This window comes from Lissotriton helveticus, chromosome 5_1 (assembly GCF_964261635.1).
Source record: "Lissotriton helveticus chromosome 5_1, aLisHel1.1, whole genome shotgun sequence".
Lineage (NCBI taxonomy): Eukaryota > Metazoa > Chordata > Amphibia > Caudata > Salamandridae > Lissotriton > Lissotriton helveticus.
The window spans coordinates 1,559,523,846-1,559,547,961 of NC_136065.1; the positions used below are offsets into that span (position 1 = coordinate 1,559,523,846).

The following is a 24,116-nucleotide window of genomic DNA, read 5'->3' on the forward strand; positions in this document are numbered from 1 at the left end:
TCGGTGTTAAAATTTTACATGCTTAAAGCGGCCAGCGATAAATATCGCTGCCGCTTGATGATATGTCGCTAAATGAATAAGGGTTACCATTCAAAAAGGGATTGCCCTTCGTCAGTTCAGCTTTGTGTAGGTTCCTGTGTGCTCCAAAACGTACTCTTCACCAAATTATTAACACACACTTTTTTTGATCTTTGTATAGTGAAAGCATTGTGCCTTGTTTCACTAAGAAACACACAGTACATAGATCATGGCTAGAAGCTGTGCACAGTAGCAGTGCATGCTTCCCTCACAAACAGCACAGGTACAGCATGGGCAGTACAGGTGCATATAGCCCTCCCACAAAGAATAAGTATTGCACAGCCGCAGCAGTGCAAGCTCCCCTTATACACCTAACAAGTACTGCCTGGGCTACAGCAGCGCATGTAAACATCACACAGAGATCTTAATTAGCACTGCAGCAGTGCAAACGTCTCTCTCACACATACAACAGGCACAGCGTGAGCAGCAGCAGTGCATGTAACCCTCACACAGAGATTTGTGCTAGCACTGCAGCAACAGCAGTGCAGGCTTCTCTTTCACACACACAACTGGCACAGCCCGAGCTGCAGCAGTGCATGGAACCCTCACACGGAGATTTGCATTTGCACTCCAGCAATGCAGGTTTTTCTCCACACACTCAACAGGGACAGTGTGCAGCAGCAGTGCATATATTCCTCACATAGACATTAGAATGAGCACTGCAGCACGAGTGCAGGCTTCTCACTCTCATACAGGTATAGTACATACATCAGCCATGTATGTAAACATCACACAGAGATTTGCAATAGCCCTGCAGCAGCAGCAGTGCAGGCTTCTCTCTCACACACACCACATTTACCACAAGTGCAACAGCCATGTATGTCAACATCATAGAGAGATTTGCATTAGCACTGCAACAGCAGCAGTGCAGGTTTCTCCCTCACACACACAACAGGTACAGCGTGCATGTAACCCTCACACAGAGATTTGCTTTACCACTGCCCCGAGCAGGTTTCTATCTCTCGCCCACACCACAGGTACAGCGTGTGCAATAGCCATGTATGTAAACATCATACAGAGATTTGCATTAGCACAGCAGCAGTGCATGCATCCCCCTCACACACACAACAGGGACCGCGAGTGAAGCAGCAGTGCATGTAACCCTCACAGAGATTTGCATTCGCGCTGCAGCCAAGCAGGTTTGTCTCTCTCACACATACAGCAAGTACAGCACGGAAGCAGCAGTGAATCTTTCCCGTGAAGGTATCAGCCATACAGCCTGACCTCACACACACAACAGGTAGAACATGTACAGTGGCAGTGAATAAGACCCCCCAAAAGAATAGGTACAACACAGCAGCATCATTGCAGCCTCCCTTCACACACAGATTACAGAATGGGATGTAGCATTGCATCTGCCCCGCATACGAAGAATGGTTACAGCTCAGCAGCAATGCATTTTGTCTTCACACACAAAGGGTACAGCAAGGGCTGCTGGAATGCATTGTTTCCTCACACCCAGATGAAGCATAACACTGGCAGCAGCATACAACCAAAAGGTACAACACCGACAAGAGCAGCGCGAGTAACACACACAGAAAAAGGTACAACACAGACAGGGATAGTTACATTTTATCTCATATACCCTCCTGGTACAATACAGCAGGAGCATCAGCCTAACTTTCACTCTCTCCCAAAACAAGTATAGCACTAGTAGCAGGCGTAGTGATGATGCAGGATGTAGGAGGTGTAGGGAGCAGTTGTTTGCGTTGGATATAGGTTGCAGGCAGTGACCTGAGGTAGAGGTGTAAATGGGGTAGGAGCCTCTGCTATAGGTAGTTTTATAGGTGGTGGCTGAATGTGTTGATGGTATTACAGTTTAGATTTTATAAAGTGTACAGTTGTGTACATCCAGTGTGCAGATAGTGAAAAGAGGCTTTCTGCTCGGAACTAAAGCTCAGTTAATCCCCTGCCTGCACAGCGAATGCTGATGCGTGGGGATACCGTGTGCTAAGCGGCACAGGATAGGCTGCAGGACGCCTCCCGAGGTCAGGAATGGTCCCTTCAGGCAGTGGAGGTTCCCTAAAGGGCACTTGTGTCTGCAGAGTGGGATGAGCAGCTCTTAGGGGACAAAGAGAGGAACTGAGGGCAGTAAAGGTGTTTTGAAGAGTTCTTAAGATTTCAGTAGAGGGGCTCTGAAGGCTGGTAGGTCACATCTGATTATCAGCTAAGATCTCTAAGATCTGGGAAAGGAGCTCTGAGCACTGGTATATCAGTTCTTTGACTTTAGGAATGAGTGGAAGATGACTATCAAAAGGACTCTGAGGACCAGCAAGGCTTTTTTAGGGCTGATTGAAGGCTTTTGAAGGTCACTGATGGGACTTTAGGAGCCACTAGTTGAGGCCTCGTACGTTTGGCTGAGGATCTGTGAGTGGCAGCTGAGGGGATGTCATGGCGGCGGTGTAGGGTTGTAGAGTGGTGGAAGTGTTGCTTGCAGTGTAGAGTATAGGCTATTATATTCATAGTAGGTAGTGTTGATCAGTGTAGGTGGTTTTGGAGGGTGTCCATTGTGGTTTATTAATGGAGCTGGTATATACGTAGTGTGCATGATTGAAATGATTTAGGAAGATTTGATGTGAGTGTAGGGTGAGGTGGAAAATCCAAGTAGTGGTACAAGTGGTTGTGTAGGATATAGGAGAAATAGGTTGTTGTATGTGGTAACAATGGTGGTGTAAATGTGGGTGGTGGTTTAGAGGCAAGAGATGGGGTAAAAGTACTGTGCTTTCTTGTGGTGAAGGTTTATGGTGGTGGGGTACACAGAAGGTGAAATAAGGGGTTGCCTTGTGTAATGAGAGATTATGTGTATGACTAAAGCATGAGTGTTGTCTGAGGTGGGAGATGTGAATGTGCTGTAAGGTGTACATTGCTGGTGGTGTCATAGGTGTAACACACTGGTAGTGAAGGTGCACAGGTGGTGGTGTGGAAGCAAGGGGTCAGTGGTGATGCTTGTCCGTAATGTATGCATACAGTGGTAGTGCTGCAGTACACAGGCTATTGGGGAGGTGTGTTGATGTACAGAGTGCTGTAACAAGTGGGGTTGCAATTTATGTGGTAGTGTAGGTGTAAGGTGGTGGAGTAAGTATTGGTATGCATCTAGTCCTCTCCATAAACCCTCCCAATAACTTCAGTCAAACATGTGAGTCAATCTCGATTCCTTAAAGCGTGTATGACTTGCTAACACCAATATGCACTAATGCACGTCAACGTTTTGGGTGGACCCCAATACCAGAGGGTTGCTGCAAGAGAGGAGCATGGGCAGCACTGTTTGTGAAAGTAAGCATTGGAATAGCCAGAGTACTCAGGTCAGGGGTGAGTTGCAGTGGGAGATCTGTCTGATCGGTTCAGTGCTAGAACAGCAGCGGTATGTTCAGACAAGATTGACAAACCTGTGTGTGGGTCTCAGTCCTGAGCTACGAGGGCTCCGTAGGTCAGGACTGAGGTGCACTGGTGGTGCTGGATATGGGACGGTGACATAACCACCCAGAGGCACGTTACTGAGGGCAGGGTCTGCCCCATTCCCAGCCTTTCATTTCCTTAGCCTCAAAGGCTGTGATTGTGAATCTCTGTTGGGACGTCAACCGGGGAGTAAGGGTGATTCACAGTATATCTGCATCCTTCTTGAATGCCGTACCCTGGAGCTGCTTCCGGTGGTACTGGGGTTGTTTAAATCTAGCCCTGCTGGTCCAAAGCTCTGCCTTAGGGAAGTGAAAGGGACCTCCTCTTCCTGGTGCTGTCCACCAGAGGACTAGCCTTCTGACTTTTCTTTTTTCCTCCCTTACTAGGGGCGGTTGGTTCTGCAGCACCAATAATTGTATGGGACACGGCTATCTTAGATGTCGTTTTCCACTCATTGAGTTTGTTTTACAAAGGGCTGGCACTGCAGAGGCTACTGTCCCTGTTCAGTCCAGGCTGGTCCAGAGGATATCAGATTCTGTACAAGGTCTCATAATAGAAGAATCCTTTTTTGTGGAAATTGACCAAGCCCACATGCCAGCGTTGCTCTCAGTGTTACTTCAGAGAGGAGCTTTCTTCATAGGGGTTTCTGGTGTCCCCTTTGAGAGACAGGTGTCCTCTTCAGTCTGCACACACACACACACACACACACACAAACATGCACACAGAGGGTCCTTGCATTCAGTTTCAGGATTTACCAGAAGATCACAGATCAGATGATGCCACTCATTAGTTCATGAGAGTACAAGCCTCCCAAGAGACTCATGTGCCTGAGAAAGCTGCCCTGCCACCCTTGTAACTCTGGATAATACTATTTCATAGTTTAATGGTACTCAGCTGGCTCTGGAAGGTTGACTTGGCTTTGCCTGGATTAAAATTTGCAAAATTCAGATCCCAGGAGCAGTGAGCAGTGATCATACATCTAACCGTGTCCTCTTGTGGGTCACCATCCCTGGTGTGAATGTATGTCTGAGTTTCAGGGGCGTGGTTTCCATTAGTGCAGCAGATGCTGTGGCACTGGGACACAGAGGACTGAGGGACCTTCTGAACCATAATTATTGTTGCTCGGGGGCCTCGTTTCCTTGCACTAATGACCATGACACACTGGTTACGCCACTGCTGAGCTCGCATCCAACTTGAAAGTGAATCGAGGACTTTCCGACTACATGAGTGAGTGAGAATCTGCCTGGGTCCCCTCCGCCCCCTCTCTCCAAAACCTACCCCTCCTCTCTGGTGTCTCACCCGTAATCTGTCTGAGGTCTTGGGCTCTAATAAGATAGAATTGTGACATCTTTCTTCATTTGAAGAGCAGGGTACGGGCCAGTGCTGCAGCGCAGGATTCAAGTGCATCAAGGAGGTCGAGTGTTCAATATAGGTGGGTGAGCCCTTAAAAGCGCCTGCCTGGCTCGAGCCACATGCCCTACTCCTGCTCACAGATGGTAAACAACGTTAACAACGCCTGCGAAACAATGCATGGTCTTAGTTTGCACACTGTTACAACGCAAGTCAGAATAACGACTTGCGTTGTAAGGGGCAGAAGGGGGTGTTGGATTTAAAATCCAACACTTTCCCTACTGTCCGCACAGACTGGAGTTGGAATCGTAATATATACTATTCCAACATCCAGCGCCCCTTACAACGCAAGTCGTTGTTTCAACTTGCATTGTAACGGTATACGAACTAACAACGTGATAGTTGTAATGACCGTGTTGTAACGCCATGCGTTGTAAACGTATGCAAAATAAGGTGGCATGTTCCTCACAGACCAGCGAGCCCAGCATGATCCGAGCCCAGCCCCTCCCCCTGCATCAAGAAACACAAACACTGACGCATTGTCTAGGCATCTTTCCCAAAAGACAACGCACCTGAAATGTTGTTTTTTAAATTGTTACTGTTTGTTGTTTTTCACAAGCAGCAAAAAACAGAATTGTGTTACAAGTCTAAAAACACCAACATAAACGCACTGCGGCAGGAGGATGTGGCGTTACGGCCAGAGCTGGCGACTTTCGGCCAGAGGAACCAGGTTCGAATGTACACTTCGCTCAACATCCGGTGATTCTGGCCAAATCACTTAATCCCTTCGCTGAGGGGCGATTCCCCCGCTGTGCTGGGGGGAGAGGGGTGCGCACAGCGCCCTGGTGCTCATGACGAGCTCAGCTCGTCTTGAGCCACGGTTCTCGTGCGCTCATGACGAGCTCACCACGCCCGTTCCTTAGAACACCCAGCACAGCAGGGGAATTAGCCCCGCGTGTGAGCGTTCTAACGGTCATGACGAGCTCAGCTCGTCATCATGAGCACATGAGAACCGAGGCTCATGACGAGCTGAGCTCGTCATGAGCGTGGGAGGGGTTAATCTCCCCGTGCCTACCAAAAATGAATGTGTTCTTGTGGAACGTAACTGGTGCTCATGTAAAGCGCTCCAATACCTTTGGGTCAAGTTCGCACTATATAAAACTGCAAAAAAAAATGTTGGTTTTCACAGGCTGTGAAAAGCAGCATTGGGCTAAAAAACATCAATACAAACATACTGCCTTTTAGCATGTCTGTCAAAAAGACAGTTCACCCATGTTTGTGTTTTTTAAAGTTGTAACAGAATGATGGGTTTCACAAGCACATCAGCATGGACCCCCAGCCCAACGCCCCAGAAGGAGGGCTGTGTTAATTACATTGCAATCAGTTTGCCCCACTGCCTTCTAGCACATCAGCACGGCAACATGCAGACCAGTGGTTAATTTGTAAAAAAAGAAGTGCCGAGGCACCTTCCGCCAGCCTATTTCTCCTGTTAGCGCCGTCTAAAACTGAACCATGAAAGTGGATAGAGGATGTGGCATAATGGCCAGAGCTGTCGACTTCAGAGCTGGTGAACCAGGTTTTAGCCTCGGCATTGGCTCAACATCCTATTATTCTGGGCAAAGCACTTAATGTCCCGGTAAATGAATGTGTCCTCAACTGGTGCTCTTGAAAAGCGCCGGTGCTGATGATTAAGTGTCTGTGCTGAACACTGGAGACCACTTGCTCAAATTAAGCACAGCGGCAGACAATTTACCGACTCACGCACCCCCTCCAGACCAATGCCCCAGAGGGAGAGTTGGAGGGGAAGGGCTGTCTTAATTACTTTATAACAAGACTGGCCTGCTCATTCTTAATTTTTTGCAGAGCTGGAACCTGTGATTACATTTTCATGGTTCCCATGCAGAATTTTGTTTCTGGGCTGGGCTTCTACTTGGGCACTTAGAGCCAAGCCGGACCCCTGACTTGCCTCGTCCCATTAATTCTTCAGTTTGCCCACCTCTAGTGAGTAGGACAATGCAACAGCAGAGGAGTGAACTCCATTCGGGAGACTGAGAGTGTAAGACTACAATAAAACAGCAGAGGGTGCTACAGGTCTGGCGTTAAGTGTATGGGAGAGCGAGTGTGTAATGCTGCTGTTCACAGCCTGTGAAAACCAATATTCTGTTACAACATTAAACTAGCATTTGCAATGCAAGCGGTCTCGCATTTGTAAAAGTTAGAGCTTATGGCGTTGATAATGGCAATGTTTAGAACATACCTGTAGGAAATCCTGGGTGTAATTATAGGTAAAAACTGGGGTCCGATTATTCAATGTCGGGTTCTACTCCTGCGGGAGGTACATGGATTAGTTTGAAGGTACCTCAAACCCTGCGTTACCTCAGCTAATATGCGTTACCAGTGCTAATTTGCATGCACCTGCACCCATTGAATATAGAGCCTACCGGATAGTGTAGGATGTTCAGTTACTAAGGTTCTAGCATGTGTCTAAACACAACCAGGATAAAAGCTAGTCGAAATGGAATCAACCAAGGTCATGAAGGTAACAGGGACAGCTCCTCCGCTAAGGAGGAGGAGCGTCGCCCCACTGCTCTCAGAGCAGCGAAAAAGGGAAAATAAAATGATAATAACACGGTTATTATAATTTTCTTTTTCTTAGCTACGGGGCTGGGTTGGTGCGGGGCTGGGGTAACAGGGGGAGGTGTGGTGGGCACACTTTAAGTGTGCATGACAGTTTGACTGGCCGTCTTGAGCCGGCCAAAGAGTTATGCGCACTTTACATGTTTCCCACCAGGCTGTAATGCACAACCTTGTGAGGAGCATGCACAGGCTCATAGTCCCGTCTGAGTGCCGAACCACGGCACTCAGACCAATCATAACGCTGCATTGCTGCATTGTGATTTGCTTAGGGGAGCCTGTGTGCTTCTTCTTTCCGTTCCAGGACTCGTCGGAAGGGAAGCGAAGGAGAGATGCAGGCAGCCGAAGAGGTAAGTGTTTTCTTTTATAGTTTATTTTTTTCACCCCACTACCCCCGTTCCCTGCCAGCCACCACTGGAAGGTAACACACTGTGATGGAAGTGGTCATATAGCTGCTATAGTATTTATGGGACGGGAAACATCCTTTTCAACGCGGATTTTACACCGCAGTACTTTTAGAACGCGTCCTTTACAACGCAAGTCGTAACCACGACTTGCGCTGGAGGGCGCTAGAGGATAAAGACGAATAAATTTACTATTCCAACACCTTCCCTAGTATCCACGAGGACTGGTGTTGGAATAGTAAATTATATTATTTACTATCCGCGCCCCCAACGCAAGTCATGGTTACGACTTGCGTTGTAAAAGACGCGTTGTAAAAGCACGCGTTGTGACGGTACGCGTCGTACCGTCATACATCCTTATGGGACGGATGCACTAGTAGTGCGCATGCTTTTAACCCAGTGTGTCTGCATGCATTCCTGTCCCAATTATATTTAAAGACGACTTAATTTGGAAAACATATGCCTTGTCTAAAAAGATGCCCGAGATGATGAGGCATTGTAGTGGTTTAAAAGATGGATGAGCTTGACCTCGGATTCCAAAAACATTCCATTAGAAGAGCTCATGCACTGAATTTAAATGAGCTTCGTTGGTTGAGTGTTCACGAGAATCACAGTGAAAACATGCTACCAACTACGGTGAATGTGTGAGTGCCGGATCATTACAGATCAGGTGTACGGTAGGGTGATCTTGCATGAACATTCAACGTACCCTACACCTGCAAGTCCTAATGCGGGCCATTCATGAGTCCATCTGTGGATATTTGAAAATGGAAATGGACGCTGAGAGATTGCTAAATACCAGCCGGCCCATGCTGGTTCATTTGATTGGATATGAGGCTTGGTTCTGGGATGGGCGAACACCATCTCACCTTGTGACATAGCTGGGAAGTGTAGCCATGACTCCCTTATCCTTGAGGTGCCCACGAAAAAACTGATTGCAATGATATAAAGTAGTAAACTGCCATTTTTAAAGTTAAAGTGCAGCATGGCACGCTGCAAAAATAAACATATAATGTTTCACAAGTTGAAAACGGCACGCTGCAAAGAAGAAAAGAAAGGCGCACGGCCACCATTGTTAAATTTATAGCACGTCATTGTGTGCTGCAAAAATAAAGACGTAATGTTGCCGCGGAGAAGAAAAGGAAACGCGTGGCCACCATTGTTAAAGTTATAGAGTGGCATGGCACGCTACAATAAAAGATACAAGCAGAAACGAGTGGGGACGGCACACCGGGGTGACTTTCAAGGGGTGCTAGTGTTATGGGGGGGGCATGGGGAGCGGCAGGGGGAGATTAAGTGAGAAAAGCATCGCTCAGTGAAATGGGCACCAACACACAAGCCTGAGGCAGACCCCAAAGAAAAAATAGTGCACAGAAGGAAGCTAAATCAGAAAAAGTGTAAGACCACATATAGCAGGGGTAGTCTGATGGGAAGGTCCGATACACCAAAAGGTGGGACTTATTAAGCATGCTGACCAAACAATAGCATGCATTTATGAAAGCCTCAAACAGGAACAAATGGAAAAGATGGGAGGTGCTTCAAGCCACAGTCTAGATTACAGCATGCTTAGCAGAGCAGCACATGCACTGCCCAGACTCGACCTAAAAACACCAACATTACTGCACTATCTTTTAGATAGACATGCTAAATGGAATTGCATGTGTGTTTTGGAGATTTAGCCCAATGCTGCCTTTTCTAGCCTGTGAAAACCGAAATTTCTTTTTTTCTTTCTTTTTTGCAATGTATATAACGCAAACACGACTTGACGATATAGGAGCACTTTGCATGAGTACCACTAGCATTACACAAGGACGGATTCATTTTTTGTAATCTCCTTGATTAAGTGATTTTCTCAGAATCACAGGATGTTGAGCAGCACCGAGACTCAAACCTGGTTCCTCAGGCCCAAAATGGACAGTTCTGGCCATAACGCCACATGCTCCCGCCGCATTCTGTTACAATTTTGAAAAATATCAACAAGGGCGCACTGTCTTTTAGAGAGAGGTGATAAAAGGCATTGTGTTCGTGTTGGTGTTTTTAACAAAATGCTACTTTTCACTGCTTGTGAAAACCAGCAAGCTGTACCACCAACATGGGCGCATTGTCTATTATTAAGAGGTGCCAATAGGCAATGTGTCATTGTTTACTCTCACTCAACTGGTATCGGATCGTGTGGGGCTCCAGGGTCTATGAGGACCTTGAGCCAGAGCCGGGCATCTGGCTCGAGCCAGGCTCAAGCTTTTAAGGGTTCATTTGTAAGGCAGCATTGCAAAAGCAGGAGGTGGTACAGGTCTGGAGTGAGGTGCATGGGGAGGGGGAGAGTGAAAGGCAGTACTGAAATGCAGACAGGGTGTGTGTGTTTTAGCAGCTCTGCGCGTGAACCCCAGGACTGGAATAACAGAAGAGCTTCAGGCAGGATGGAGGTGGTGATTCTTGTATTTGATTTTTCTCTCTTTTCAGAAGCTCGAAGTAAGAAGATCTAACAAACTAAGCCAAGCTGTCACCTCACTAACACACCACCCTGTGCCCTTGGGCTCCGTGCGGTAACTTGTTCTGCTTGGACTCCCTGCTTCCTTTGTGCTTAAAGCTGGTACTGGCTCTAACGTTTTCCCTTCTAACTCCCACCCGCTTCCCTCCATGGTACTGGTGCAACGCATGAATATTCCTGGGCACACTTGCAGGTCGTTCTACCCCCTAAGTCATCACTTTGAGGAACATGTCGCTGACAGTATGTCAAGACATTGATTCTTGTGTCAACAAGGCAACTATTGATGATTATTCTGTCTTTTTTTGGTAGGCACTTGTTCCTTGATGCTGTAACCAGGGCAGGACAGACCTTTTATTCCAGCTGGCATTTTTCAGGTGGGGCTGGATGCCGGTTTCAGCGCAGAAGGCAACTCCTGTTACCTTTGTCGCTTTCGGCAGTGCCCGAAGTTAATTGCAGCAGGCACAGGAAGGCTGAGAGAAAGGGGAAGGGGTAGGGGAGAGGAAGAAGAGAGGAGAGAAAGGGAATGGATGGATGGAAAGAGAGAGATTAAGAGATTGCATGAGGAGATGAAGAGAGCAAGGCTGGTTCTTTGCCGGGGCTGTGTTTGGTTCCCCTTACTATCTCCCTGCTGGTAACCGATGCCTTTTGTTAACCAAACGGAATTCATTCTGGGGTGTAAGACAAGCCGCTGCAAATCAGGGGTGGGGGCATGGACGTCATTTGGGAGTAATCAGGGGTCGCGAGGAGAAGTGGAGACGGGACACCTCTGTCTGGTGCCCGCTGTATCAGAACCACCTGTGATAGTACCCCATTAACCAGTACTTGTGCAGTCAGGTCAACCTTTAGTGTCCGCATCTACGACGCAAAGCGAGACCCAAAACCAAATCGTCACAGGGTGTCCAACAGAAATTCCCAGTCAAGGAAGTAAAAACCCTTTTTAAAATCAATGAGGAGAAAGGCGTTGGCCCGCTGGAGCTGCTGTCGATAGCCACTACTGTCTGTACCCTACAGATGCAGTGCTGTGTACCATGTTGCTTCCTAAAGGACATTGCTCCAAGTGAATCAGTTAGTGTATGACTTTGAGAAGTGTGTTAGCTAGAACTTTGGCATATAATTTGAATTCCCAGTTGAGAAGTGAGATTGGGCGATAGGACACCCATTCCTCTGGGGGGCGCCCGTCGTTGTGTAGGACCACTGTGGTCGCTATGTTTAGCTCGTCTGGGAAAGTGGCTCGTCACTATGGCCTCATTGTGTAGAGCTAGCAGTTGGGGAGGAGGGACCTGAAGAGTTTCTGATAGTATTCCATTGGGTACCCATCAATGTCCGGCGTTTTGCCAGATTTTATATAGTACAGAACATAATTTATCTCTTTCAGAGTAATCAGTTGTTCTAAGGCAGCTATTTTAGGGAGCGGTATAGTAGATAGTGGTAGGTCCGCTATCAATGGAGCAGTAAACTCTCATGGGGTCCTCACCAACTTTGCAGAGAGGAATCAATAGTATTCCGCAACCATGGATGCGATTGCTCAGGCTTTTGCAACCTTCCCACAGGCCAGATCCACAACATATCCTCAACATATGGGATCACTCTCTCCAACCTACTGTGTGCTTTGGGATTTAATCCAGCAAGATCTTGCCTCATCAAGATGCTCTGTCAATCCCCACCTGTTGGAATTCAGTGTGTTCCTCACCTGATTGATCTTCCACATGTGTAATATAGGCTTTAGTTCCTCCACTTGACATTGTTTTAGCTTGTCTTGCGTTGCTGTAATGCTGCGTGGGAGCTCCAGTAAAGCGGCTTTAACTACATCACGGGTGTTCCCATGCAGCTAGGGAGGGACATGCACACAAACCAGGTTGTACATCCAGCCTGCAATCACGCCCTCCACCACTACATACACCCTGCATGTTTGACGCGCTACGGCAGACCACCATAGGTACACGTTTATGGATGAGGATAGCCACCCTCCTGGAAGCCCTTAGAGAAACCAGTGTGGTATATTCTTTCATAGCCATATAGAGACAGGAAGGGTCATTGAGTGCCCAGAAGATGTGTTTCCTGTAATAGGAGGATATCCAGTGACTGGCATTTTGCTAATCCCAGCACTGCGTCACATTTAATGCGGTCATTAAGGCATTAACATTTCATGCCATAATTTTAAGCACCACCCTGGTTTGGGTTGTTAGATGTGTGGAGGGCAAAGCAGAGGAACCGGGTCTTCCAGGGAAACCCCAATGTAGGCGTCAGCTGGTAAGCAACCCTCTGCAACTGCATACAAATGTTTCGGACCAATGCTTGCACTGTCAATGCACTGCAACCAACAGGGTCAAAATCCTCCTTGAACAGTCCCTTCAAATCCCTCCACCCTACACTTCCACCCAGGAAACATATGTTGCCCCAACAAGACCAGTACCTACAAGTGAGTACTATTACTGGGGTCATCCGTCCAGGTCAACCCTCCGGAGACTGGGTCCTTAGGTCGGATAACGGGCTGCTGGTGAAACAAGTTTCATCATTGAATGGGTCTTCCATGTGGTTCAATCAGTTGGATGCTCAGTCGTGGTCCACAAAGTAGAAGGACTGTTGTGTGGAGGGCTTCCTACCGTGAGAGGCAGGTGGCATCGGCAGCCCATCACCGGTGCCTACATTCAGGGCCATCCATCCCCATGGCAGAGGATGCCAAAGAGCCATCTGTGTGGGTTCTCCTCCTACATATTTATGTTTGCTGCAGACTCTGGGACATGGCCTCCCGAAGGTGTCGGGCCCCAAGGGGAGGGAGTGTTATCACACAGGGGTCGTTGTTCCATCATCCAATCCCTAGCCACCTTGGGAGTATCAAAGAAGCGAAATTTGGAGGCATAAATGAATCTAAGCCTTGCTGGTAATAAGAGCATATATGTAATATGCAATTCTCACAGTTTTTGCTTAACAGCCTCCAAAATGTTCTGTTGTTGTTCAACAAGTTAAGTGCTGTCAGGGAAGACAAGGGTCTTACTGGATTGGAAGCACACCACCTCCGTCTCCCTGGCGGGAAGAAGAATGTTGTCCCTGCCGCTATATGTAGGATTTTAGTGATCAGCGGAGGAGGAGGGGCACCCTGGGGTGGTTTTGCTGTCCGTGATCTGTGGGCTTTCTTGACTCTCGATAACAAAGAAGGATGAAAGGCATCCGTGCAGGATCTAGGACAAAATCCATAGTTTCACGAAGTTCTCCAGAGACGCCCCTTTGAACCCTTCAGAAAACCCAATGAACCCTAAGTTGTTCCACCTGGCCTGGTTTTTGTTATCATCTGTACAGTCCCCCAAGATGTGGGGTGCCGTCATCAGGCTGGCCACCTCCATCTTGAGGGTCATGACGGAGGCTTCCAAGTCAGAGATCTTCCCTTCCACACCTGTCACCTGAACTACAAAGTTGCGTAGGTCCTGTTACAAGAGGAGAACATCTAATCAGATTTACCAGTCTTGGTCTCCAGCACCATTGGGAGGCTTGAATGGTTCACAGTCTCTCTGAAGCATCTGGAACGTAGGTCTTCGGTGAGGAGATATCATCACCACCGTCGGATTTAGTGGTAGTGGGTGGTGGGGTTGTAAATACATTTGGTTTTGTCTGGGCATTAGTTGGAGGGTCCCCCTCATCCCATGGTGCTTCTTAGGGTGGCGAGTGGGATTATCAGGAGTGAGTCCCAAAGCACCACCAAGTTGCAGAGGGAGGCAGCGTAGGGATGTGCATCAACTGCTCCATGCTGGGATTGCCACCCACCCACTTGCACAAGGACCTGCCCAAGTTCCTTGTAGCATGAGCCACCTGGAACATGTGCAGGAGCCACAACATAAAAAACGTGGTGCAAGGGGCCTTCAGCATCCATGTTCCCAATGGATGCAGGTAAACCATATGGGGTAATAGTCCTCAGGGGTACAGGTTTGCATTCATCCGTTCTGAGGGGTCCATCTCTTCCAGTCCAGTTCATCCCCTGGCCCAAGGGGGAAGAGGCAGCACACATGTATCACATGTATCACACACACACACATAATGCTATGCAAACAGTTTCAATGAGTGAGGGGATTCACAAGCGACAAACCCTAAAAATGGTGACTCTTCAGAACTTCAGCATATAGCTTCCTGACGTGCACCTCCGGGTGTGGTCGAAAAGGGACTTATACAGAACAAGCCGTAGGTGCATTCAACCCCCTTCTTCTGGTATGTAGGAACAGTAATCGGAAGAGGGAGGATTTAGAAATATGAAGGATAGTATTTGGAATGTTAGTGTAGACAGTTATATAAAGATATAAAGCTGGATGAATGGCTAGAGGGACAAACACAAACGGAATGATAGATGGACGAACAAATAAATGGAAGAATCTTGCCAAGTGATGGATGAAAATAAAGACGAATTGAAGGAGAGGTAGAATGGCAGATGGAAACATCAATAAATTGATCAATAGAAGAAATATGAGGGTGTGCGTGCTTGGGCTGCTGGATGGAGGGAAGGAGAGATGAACGAGGTGATGAACGAAACATTAACCCAGCTTTTAGGAAAATTATCATTGGGTCAGCCCCAGAGGCAAGTACTCTTCAGATTCACAGAAAGAGAAACGTGTTGGTAGAATGGCATGAGCCTTGAATTTGTATTGCTTCACTCTTAATTTCTACCCTGCCTCACTATTCCTCCTGTCACGCCTCCCACACGCTTGTGGCAGTCTAGACCTGTGTCACTAATAGAAGCTGCACTAGCAGCTCTGGGCTTGTCCGGGTTGTGTCTTATGATCTCACTTGTGCTTCGATGCATGTATAAGATGGTTTAACTTACTCTGGGTTGGTCACTTGCCTCCTCCAGGGACACACATTTAAGCACCGGTGGAGAAATTGTGCTGGGAGGATCTGACCCCAACTACTACACTGGAAGCTTCCAGTACATGGACCTCATCAGGAGTGACAATTGGCAAATCGGCATGAAAGGGTGAGTGAGTAAGAGCCTGAGCACCCACTGGGGCACACGCCTAGTCTGTGCATTTATTTCTCTCTCCCTCTTTCGATGTGAGCCTTCTCTTCCCTCTCTTTGATTGCATCTAGGAAGGGGGTCCTCCATGCAGCTCCCTTCCTCAGTACAGGCTGAGGATTCCCTCCCTTCCCAACTCATATTTATCAAGGTTTTGTGTCACCCTTGCTCCACGCAAGGGGATGCAAGGGCGACGTAAAACCTAAATGAGATTTATAAAGCCACGCTAGGATACCAGCGATCTGCTGTCTTGCGGTGCTCTGCAGCAGGAAGGTGTACCATGGGTGGAACTTGGGTGCTCCCACATATCCACCCATGGACTCCAACACATTCCCAGATTTACCAACATTGGTGGACCTGGTAATGCGTCAGAGCCGCCACAAGGAGAAATATCTTCCTCTTGTTGTTTCCTCTTTCTATGTGTGCTGCACACTATGAAAGAGGAAAATGCCTCTGAGTATTGTATTTGTTCAGGTAAGTGTTCCTTCCTGCACAATAAGTGATCCTGCTGCAACGCAGGCACCCTTGTAGCATGATCCAAGGGTGCCTGCATTGAAGCTAGACAGCCAAAAGTATGCCAGCTCTAGGAAAGGACACGAATGCGCCGTACAAAGGTAAATATGGTGCAATCCTGCCCTTTCCATGTTATGCAGTGCAGTAAGGTTGCTTGCTGCATTGTGTGGCATGCATTATTTATAACTATGGCCCTCAGTCTGTAGTAGTCCTTCCGTGGACAGCCGGTAATAGCAGAGGCTCCTTATCACAACCCTTGGGCTGTCAGTAGTAGCAGCGGACTTCTCAGCTCCATCCAGTAATAACAGACAACTCCTTGTCTCACTCTTTCCGCTGCCAGTATTACTATACTAGCAGGGGGCACCGTATCTCTGCCCTTGGGTTGCTAGAAGTTACAGGGGACTCCTTATCATTGTACGTGTGCTGCCAATAGTAGCAGGGGACCCATTCCCTCTGTTCTTGTGCCACCAAAGTATTAGGGGACTCCATATCTCTGTCTCTGGGTTGTCAGTAGGAGCCCGGAACTCCTTGGGCTAACAAAAGTAGCAGGGTACTTCTTATCTCCATTCTTGGGCTCCCAGTAGTAAGAGACTTCTTACCTCTCTCTGTCCGTCGACTACCAGTAGTAACCAGGTGCTTCTTATTTCTGTAATTGCACTACCACTTGTAAGTCGGTATTAGCAGGTGACTCCTTATAGCTGTATTTGATCTACTGGTAACAGAAAGGGCTCCTTACCTCTGTCTCTGTACGGCCGTAGAAGTAAGAGACACCCACTCTCTGTTTAGACAACCTAGCAGCAGTGGTGCCATCTGTGGCTAATAGTCTTGTTGCATCATGTGGTTCCTCGCACTGGAAGCAGACTCCTTCGAATCTCTGTAGGTAGAATTCTCACTCCACCTCACACTGGATGACTTTAATAATTATATCTTCTCCCTTGTCAACAGGGTGTTTCTACTTTGAGTTGTCTCTCATTACTTGGAGTCCCTGTAGTAATCTGTGTCCTTTTCTAACACCCTCTGCAGGATCTCCATTGGTGCAGAGCTTCTGTTCTGCAGTGAAGGCTGTTCTGTAGCCATCGACACCGGAGCATCTTACATCACCGGGCCAGCCGGCTCGGTGTCAGTGCTGATGAAGGCCGTCGGCGCTACTGAATTGGCAGAGGGAGAGGTAATCTGCTTTTTCAGAATATTTGATAATAGTGGGGGGACAACAGCATTCAAACTCTTCACCTTGGTAATTTCTAATGAAGCTTCTCCACTACTGGGAGTAGAAGAGCAATGAAAAGCACATATGAGATGTGCAAGGCAACTCCCCAGAAGAGGTGGGTGGGAACCGATATTTGACAAGGCTAAACAAGGTGAAATATAGACAAGATTAACTATGGTGGGTGCGGTGGGACAATTTCTCCAGGATTTCTTCTTTGTTTAGGATTGTAGAAAGTAGAATACTTGTTTTGACTTCTTTTCTCAATAGTCAAAGAGGAAGAGAGTTCTCTGTTGTTCCTTATTCCACTTTACATTGTTGGGGTGGCCTTCCCATTCCCTGAGAGAAATCGGTCTACTCCATTCCACCCCGAATTGCAGTGAGGTACGCTCATGCACCAATGTGGAAACAACTAAGGGCCCAATGGACTAAATATGAATTGCAAAAAACTGTCATTAGTATTTTTGCGATCAGTAAAACATTATACAAAGTGACCGATGTACTAATAGGTCAATTTGTGAAATTCCAATTTATAGTCAATTAATCACGAATTTATAAAACGTGGCAAATCACCCATGAGGGCCTCAAGGTGCCTGAGTTGCTAGCTGCTTCGTGGTGTCCTTTCCTGACTTCCCAGAATGTTGAGGCGGTCCTGAGGCACACAGGAAGGTCATTCCAAGCTTTTGCTGCCAGGTGTGAGATGGAGCATCCTCCTCTGTTGCTTCGATGGATCTGGCGCAGCGGGGGGTGTCTGTGTGGAAGAGAGAGAAGGATGGTAAGTGTCTGGTTGGTTAGTGGAAGGCAATGCGTTTGTTGATATATGCTGGTCCTTCATTGTACAGTGCATTGTATGTGTGGGTCAAAATCTTGAACTGGCATCTCTTCTGGTTTAGGAGCCAGAGTAGCTTCTTGAGGTGTTGTGTGATGTGGGTCCACCTGTGGAGGTCGAGGATGAGTTTTGCTGCTGAGTTTTGTTTAGTCTGTAGTATCTTCAGGAGAAATGCGGTGATTCCTACGGTGAGGTATGTTCCCATAGTCCAGCATCTTGGTGATGAGGGCCTGCATGAATGCTCTTATGGTGTTGACTGGGAGTCACCTGAAAATCTTGTGGAGCACGCGTAGGGTGTGGAAGCAGACGGGTGGGACTGCATTTACCTGTTTCTTTATAGATAGCTTGCTGTCCAAGATGATAGCGAGGTTGCAGGCATGTTCTGTCAGTGTGGAGCATTGGCAGAGGTTAGCAGGTTGCCATGCGTTGGTCCATGGCAAGGTGTTGTTTCCAAATATGAGGACTTCCGTCTAGTCCGTGTTGAGCTTGAAACAGTTGTCCTTCATCCAGTCAGCGGCATTCATCATACAGCTGTGTAAGTTGGTTCTGGTGGTGAAGGGGTCTTCTGGCAGCGAGAGGATGAGCTGGTTGTCGTTGGTGTAGGAGATGATGTTGAGTCCGTGCAATCTGATGGTGTTGACCAAGGGGGTACATGTTGAAGAGGGTGGGGCTTAGGGATGATCCTAGGGGGTTTCCGCAGATGATATTCTTGGGTTTCAAGGTGAACGATGGGAGACGGATTCTCTGAGCTCTTCCTGTGAGGTATAAGGCAATCCATTTGGAGGCATCTCGTTGGATTTTGATGTGATGGAGTCTGTTGATCAAGACATGATGAAAAACAGTGTTGAAGGCAGCTGATATGTCCAAGAGGACGAGGGCTGCCATTTTGCCATGTTCCGGTGGCCCTGATGTTCTTGACTGCGGTCAAGGCTGTCACAGTGCTGTGGTTGGCTCAAAATCCAGATGGAGAGAGGGGTTCAGGAGTTTGTGGTGTTCCAGGTACTCAGAGAGTTGCTGGTTGCTTGCCTTCTCAAGAACCTTCCCTGGAAAGGGGAGCAGGGAGATGGGCCGGTAGGTCTTCCGCTCTTCTGGGTCGGCGGATAGTTTCTTCAGAATGGGCCTCACCTCAGGGTGTTTCCAGCCCTCAGGGAAGGAGGCAGAGGTGATGAATGTGTTCAGGACTTTCTTTAACTCATTGCCAATCATCTTGCGGCCAAGGTTAAAGATGTGGAGGGGGCAGGAGTCCATGGGTGCTCCCGATTGCATGTAGTTCATGATGAAGTGTGTGGCTTGAGTTGTGAGAGGGTCCCAATGAGTGAGCAGGTGTTTCGGGTTTGTGTTCATGGATGTGAGCAGGCTGAGACTGTCAGCAGCAGGGAGTTTGGGTTTGAACTGTTCTTGGATGGCTGAGATGTTGTTGTGGAAGAAGTCCGCCAGGGTGTCATACAGTTCTTGGGAGAGGGTGATGTTCTTGGCACCTGCGGGGTTGGAGAACTCCTGCATGATGGTGAAGAATCCGTTGCTGTGATTTGTGCTGGCTTCTTTGTGGTCTGCTAGGGCGTTGTTCTTTGTTTCTTTCAGGAGGCGGTGGTCTAGTAGAATGCTGTCTTGAAGGTGGTGTGGTCTTCTGTCTCCTTGCTTGTGCACCACTTCCTTTCTAGTTGCAGACAGTTGCATTTGGTGGATTTCAGCTGTGGGGTTAACCAGCTGGCTCTTCTGGCAAGTTCTTTGGATTTGGCTGACATGGCAGGGGCTATTGCGTCGACGTATTCTGTAAACCACGGGAGGAGTTCTTTGCAGCCTGTTCTGGGTTGCTGTTGTCTGGGAAGTGAGAGTTGAGGGCATTGTTCCACTGGTCTTCTGATATATTTTTCCAGTTTCTGTGCATGGAGCTGGGAGCTATGGTGCCAGTGCTGGAAGGTCCTGCAATTGTGAAGTTGATGCTGTAGTCGTCGATCCAAGTGAGCTGGGAGACATGGTTGTACTTGACTCAGTCGCTGTACATAAAAATGGGGTCGAACATGTGTCCTGCTATGTGGGTAGGGTCGGTGACAAGTTGCTTGAGGCCAGTGTTGCTCATGCTTTCTGGGAGGTCAGTTGTGTCGGTGTTGCTAGGGTAGCTGTGGTGGAAGTTAACTAACTTTTATGCTTAAAATCAGTTTGTTACTCCAAATTGTAGTGAAAGCATCCTATGGAGGATTTGTTAGATGTTTAGAGGACTAGTCTGAAATACAAAAATATATATATGCACAAAGCCATTGATTTTTAGCTTTAGTTACTGAATATTTGTCATCACAAATATATCCCCTGGCACTGGCGTTCTTGCTGCAGCAGTAACAATCAAAGTACTGCTCTGAGGATTTTACCTATTCCATTGGTTAACATTTAATATTTGTGTGCACTTCTCAGGCTAGACATGTTCTTGTGGCCCTGCTGAGTAAGAGGAATGGGTTGGGCAGGATAAAGAGAAGGGCAGAGACATAAAGAGAACAGTAAAGCTAGAGACATGAAGTAGAAGGAGAAGGAGGTAGGGATAGAGATGATTTAGAAAGATTTGTGAGGAAGGGAGATAAGTAAAGTAAATAGAGAAATGCAAGGTAGCCTGAATGAAAAATAAAGAGAGGTAGACAGGAAGTTGTAGGTAGAGAAAGAGAGTTAGAAAATAGGTACGGTTTCAGAGTGCGCTAGAGAGGTCATTAGAGCTGAAATTAAATGAAATGAAAAATTATTTTGTATAGCACGTTATGGCCGAAGGCGTCTTGGTGCTGCCAGCAACGGAAGGCACAGCGAAAGGAGAAAAACAGGAAATTATTCAAGACCTAGCATATTGAGAGAAGCCTATTGATTAAAAAGCCATGTCTTCAAAGCTTTCCTAAATGAAAGAAGGCCTGTGCTTTTCTTCAGCTATAATGAGAGGGAATTCCACTGCATGGCCGTACAGTGTATAAAACCTCAGCTGCCCCAATGGGCTCTTTTGAATTTAGGGAGGAGCACATTGTAGGCTGAAGAGGATCGCAGATCTCTAGATGGACAGTACCATGTGAACTTCAGTTTTAGATGGTCTGGACCTGAGCTATTCAAAGTTATAAAAGCAATACATAATGCTTTGAAGTCAATGCATTTCTGGATAGGTAGCCAATGAAGCTGGATCAAGGCCTATGATGCTGATTGATCCTTGGGAATCCCATGTAAGATGTGCGCACCAGCATTCTACAGACCTTGTACTTTGTTTAAAAGTCTCTGCTGCATATTGAAGTATAAGGCATTACAATAGTCCAGTTTCAAGAGCACAAGGGCGTGAGAACCAGCTTCTGCAAATCTTGCGGAATATACAGAAAGACCTTTTTCAAGATCTTTTAAACAAAGAAAGATGTAAAGGCCACATCATTGATTTGCTTTTCAAATGACAGTTTGTCATCAAAAACGATCCCAACCTTTTTTATTTTAGAGACCAGTGTTTGAAGGGTGCCTAATTCCTGTGGCCACCTGGCTGAAGACCAAAAAGAAGTATTGTTCCCAGCAGCAGTACTACAGTTTTCCCGGAGTTCAGTTTTAAACTAACCCTGGGCAAAACCCTACGCTACACTCGCGTAGTTTTCGAAGTTTGCGCTACTTCGCATTACGCGAACTGCACGTAGCACATTTTTTGCTTGCTTGCGGTCCTCAACGTGAAGTTGGTGAGCAAGCAAAATGACATCCCGGCGAGACTTTTTACTCGTTCGCGATCAGCAACATCATGTTGCCGATCGCGAGCGTGGAAAATAAACCTCCCGGCGAGATGCTCAACGCGGGGAGGTCAGGTTTCTCATTGTGAGTGGTCGCGTATGCTCGCGACCGCTCACGGTGAGAAACTACCAGTCCGCGTTGAGAAAACTGCCTTCGAGTAAAAATCTACTTGAGCGGCAGAAAACTACAGCTCGCACTGTGCAAGATGCCGTTTTCAATGATTGCACAGTGCCGGATGCTTGTCCGCACTGTGCAATAATTGAAAACGGCATCTTAAACAGTGCAAACAGGGTACTACGCAGTTCGCGTAGTGCTACGCGTAGCTCGCGTTGTGCGTAGCGCTACTTCGCAAACTACAACCAGCCCTATTTTAAACAAATATTGGACATCCAATTGCTGATCGGCAACATGCAGCTATGGAATCTGCTTGCAGAGTCCTAGGATTTCCTGCATACTGAGACTACGATCTGTGCATTATCTGCATAACTCACCAATGAGAACCCAAACATTTTGATGAGTCTAACCAAAGGGGTAACATAAAGATTGAAAAGAGTAGGGCTTATGGACGAGCCCTGATTTACCCCACATGGCACAGATAATGAACTGGAAGAAAAGCCACCCATAGCCACAAATAGTTCTTTCTCTGATAGGAATGATTTCAGAAGAGAAAGTGCAGTTCCCCTGATGCCTAAGGCGTGGAGACGGTCAATCAATATGACATGATTGACTGTATAAAATGCAGCCGAGAAATCCAGCTGGATCAAGGCTGCAATACTACCTTCATCTAAGGTGGCTCTCAGCTCTTCTGAGACAACAATCACGGCTGATTCAGCACTATGTTTCCCCCCTGAAACTAAATTGTGATGGGTACAGGAGGTGATTGGATTCGAGAAATAATGTCACTTTTTTACTTAGTGCCTTTTCGACAATCTTGGTTGCAAAAAGGAGGCGTGATGTTGACCAAGAATTGTTGGGGTCTAAATGACTCATATTGGATTTCTTAAGTAATGGCAGTATTGAGGCTATTCTTCACACCTACAGGAAATAGCATTAGCTAAACATTTCATAAAAATGTTTTCCAACTGGCTAGATATTATTTTATGGGCTAACTGCATAATCTTAAGAGGACCGAGGTCCAGGGGGGAGACAGATGTTATCGATTGGAGAAGGTCCAGAACTTGATCAGACATCAAGGCCAGAAATTAAGAAAAAAGTTCTAGTTCTGTATGAGAGCTGCCGTTTCCATCTTGGCTCCAAGATGATCTCTCTGGTTCAGCCTCCAGACAAAACACCTCAGGAGATGGCTCCGCTCATTCCTGACAAATAGATCCTTCCGTGTATCAGTACCCCCTTACTCCTCTCAGACTCACGCTAGTCCCTGAGCCAACTGCTCTTTAATTTATACGTCCAGCCCCTAGATGCGGTCGCCAAGCTATGGGACCTTGCGATAGTCTCTTATGCTGACGACACGCAGCTAGTAGTCACCTTGGCAGACGGTTCTTCCCCCTCTGCCTCCAGATTCAAATACGGTATGACGGCAGTGGCCGATTGGATGGCAGCCAATCGCCTACAATTAAATGCCGGGAAAACGGAGGTCCTGTTGGTAGGCAAGAACGCCAATCTATGGACTGAGCAGTGGTGGCCGTCAGCCCTGGGAGCAATTCCCTCCCCTAAAAACGTAGTCAAGAACCTTGGTGTCATGATGGACTCCTCCCTTTCCTTTCAGGCTCACACTAAACAAGTAGCCGCCTTGTGCTTTGGCACCCTGCGTGGTCTGAGACCCATTTAAAAATATTTTGTCCCCTCTGTTCGTCAACTCATCGTACAAGCTACCGTCCTCTCACGCCTCGATTACTCGAGCTCACTTCTCCTAGGGGCAAAGAAGGCGGAAATACTGAGAATGCAGCGCATTCAAAACGATGCCGCCAGCGCACTGGTGGGCTTGCCGCGTTTCTGCTCAGTTGCTAGTACCATCCGTAAGCTACACTGGCTTCCTGTGGATAAACGTAAACACTATGTCTCTCTTTTAAAATCCTGAAGTGCGCGAGTCCTGTCCTTTTGGGCGACCTGATCCCCCACTATGTCCCTTCCCGTCCTCTCTGTTCAGCAGAGTCCCATTTGGCAGTGGTGCCTAGAATTAGACTCTCCAGGTCGGGCGGCCGTGCTTTCCGGTACCTTGCCCTCAAACTATGGAATTCCCTTCCCGTCCATATCCGCGCCATGGACTCTCTGCCATCTTTCAGGAAGGCTATCAAAACCTTCCTGTTCCCGTTACCTTAGGTCTCCTCCTGCTGTCTTTCTTGTTAGGCCGGTCTACATAGTTGTTGTGTCCTCCCGTGGTCAGCGCCGGGACGCCCCTTTGCTGGGGCAGCTGAGCGCTTTACAAAATGGATAACATAACATAACAGATGGAGGGGCCTGTTGAGTCTTTGCTGTGAAGATATTATAAATATCTGCAACCTTCACCTGAAAGATGGATGCTATGGTGTTACTCAGGG

At 47.4% G+C, this 24,116-nt stretch overlaps 1 protein-coding gene across 1 annotated transcript in view; it reads left to right on the plus strand.

Moving 5' to 3' along the window:
* Positions 1 to 24,116, plus strand: part of REN (renin) — a 115,817-nt gene that overhangs the window by 45,776 nt on the left and 45,925 nt on the right. Inside the window, exons 6-7 of the mRNA XM_078644657.1 lie at positions 15,185 to 15,307; positions 16,883 to 17,027. Coding sequence (XP_078500783.1) covers positions 15,185 to 15,307; positions 16,883 to 17,027 — 268 coding nt within the window. The remainder of the gene's footprint in view (positions 1 to 15,184; positions 15,308 to 16,882; positions 17,028 to 24,116) is intronic.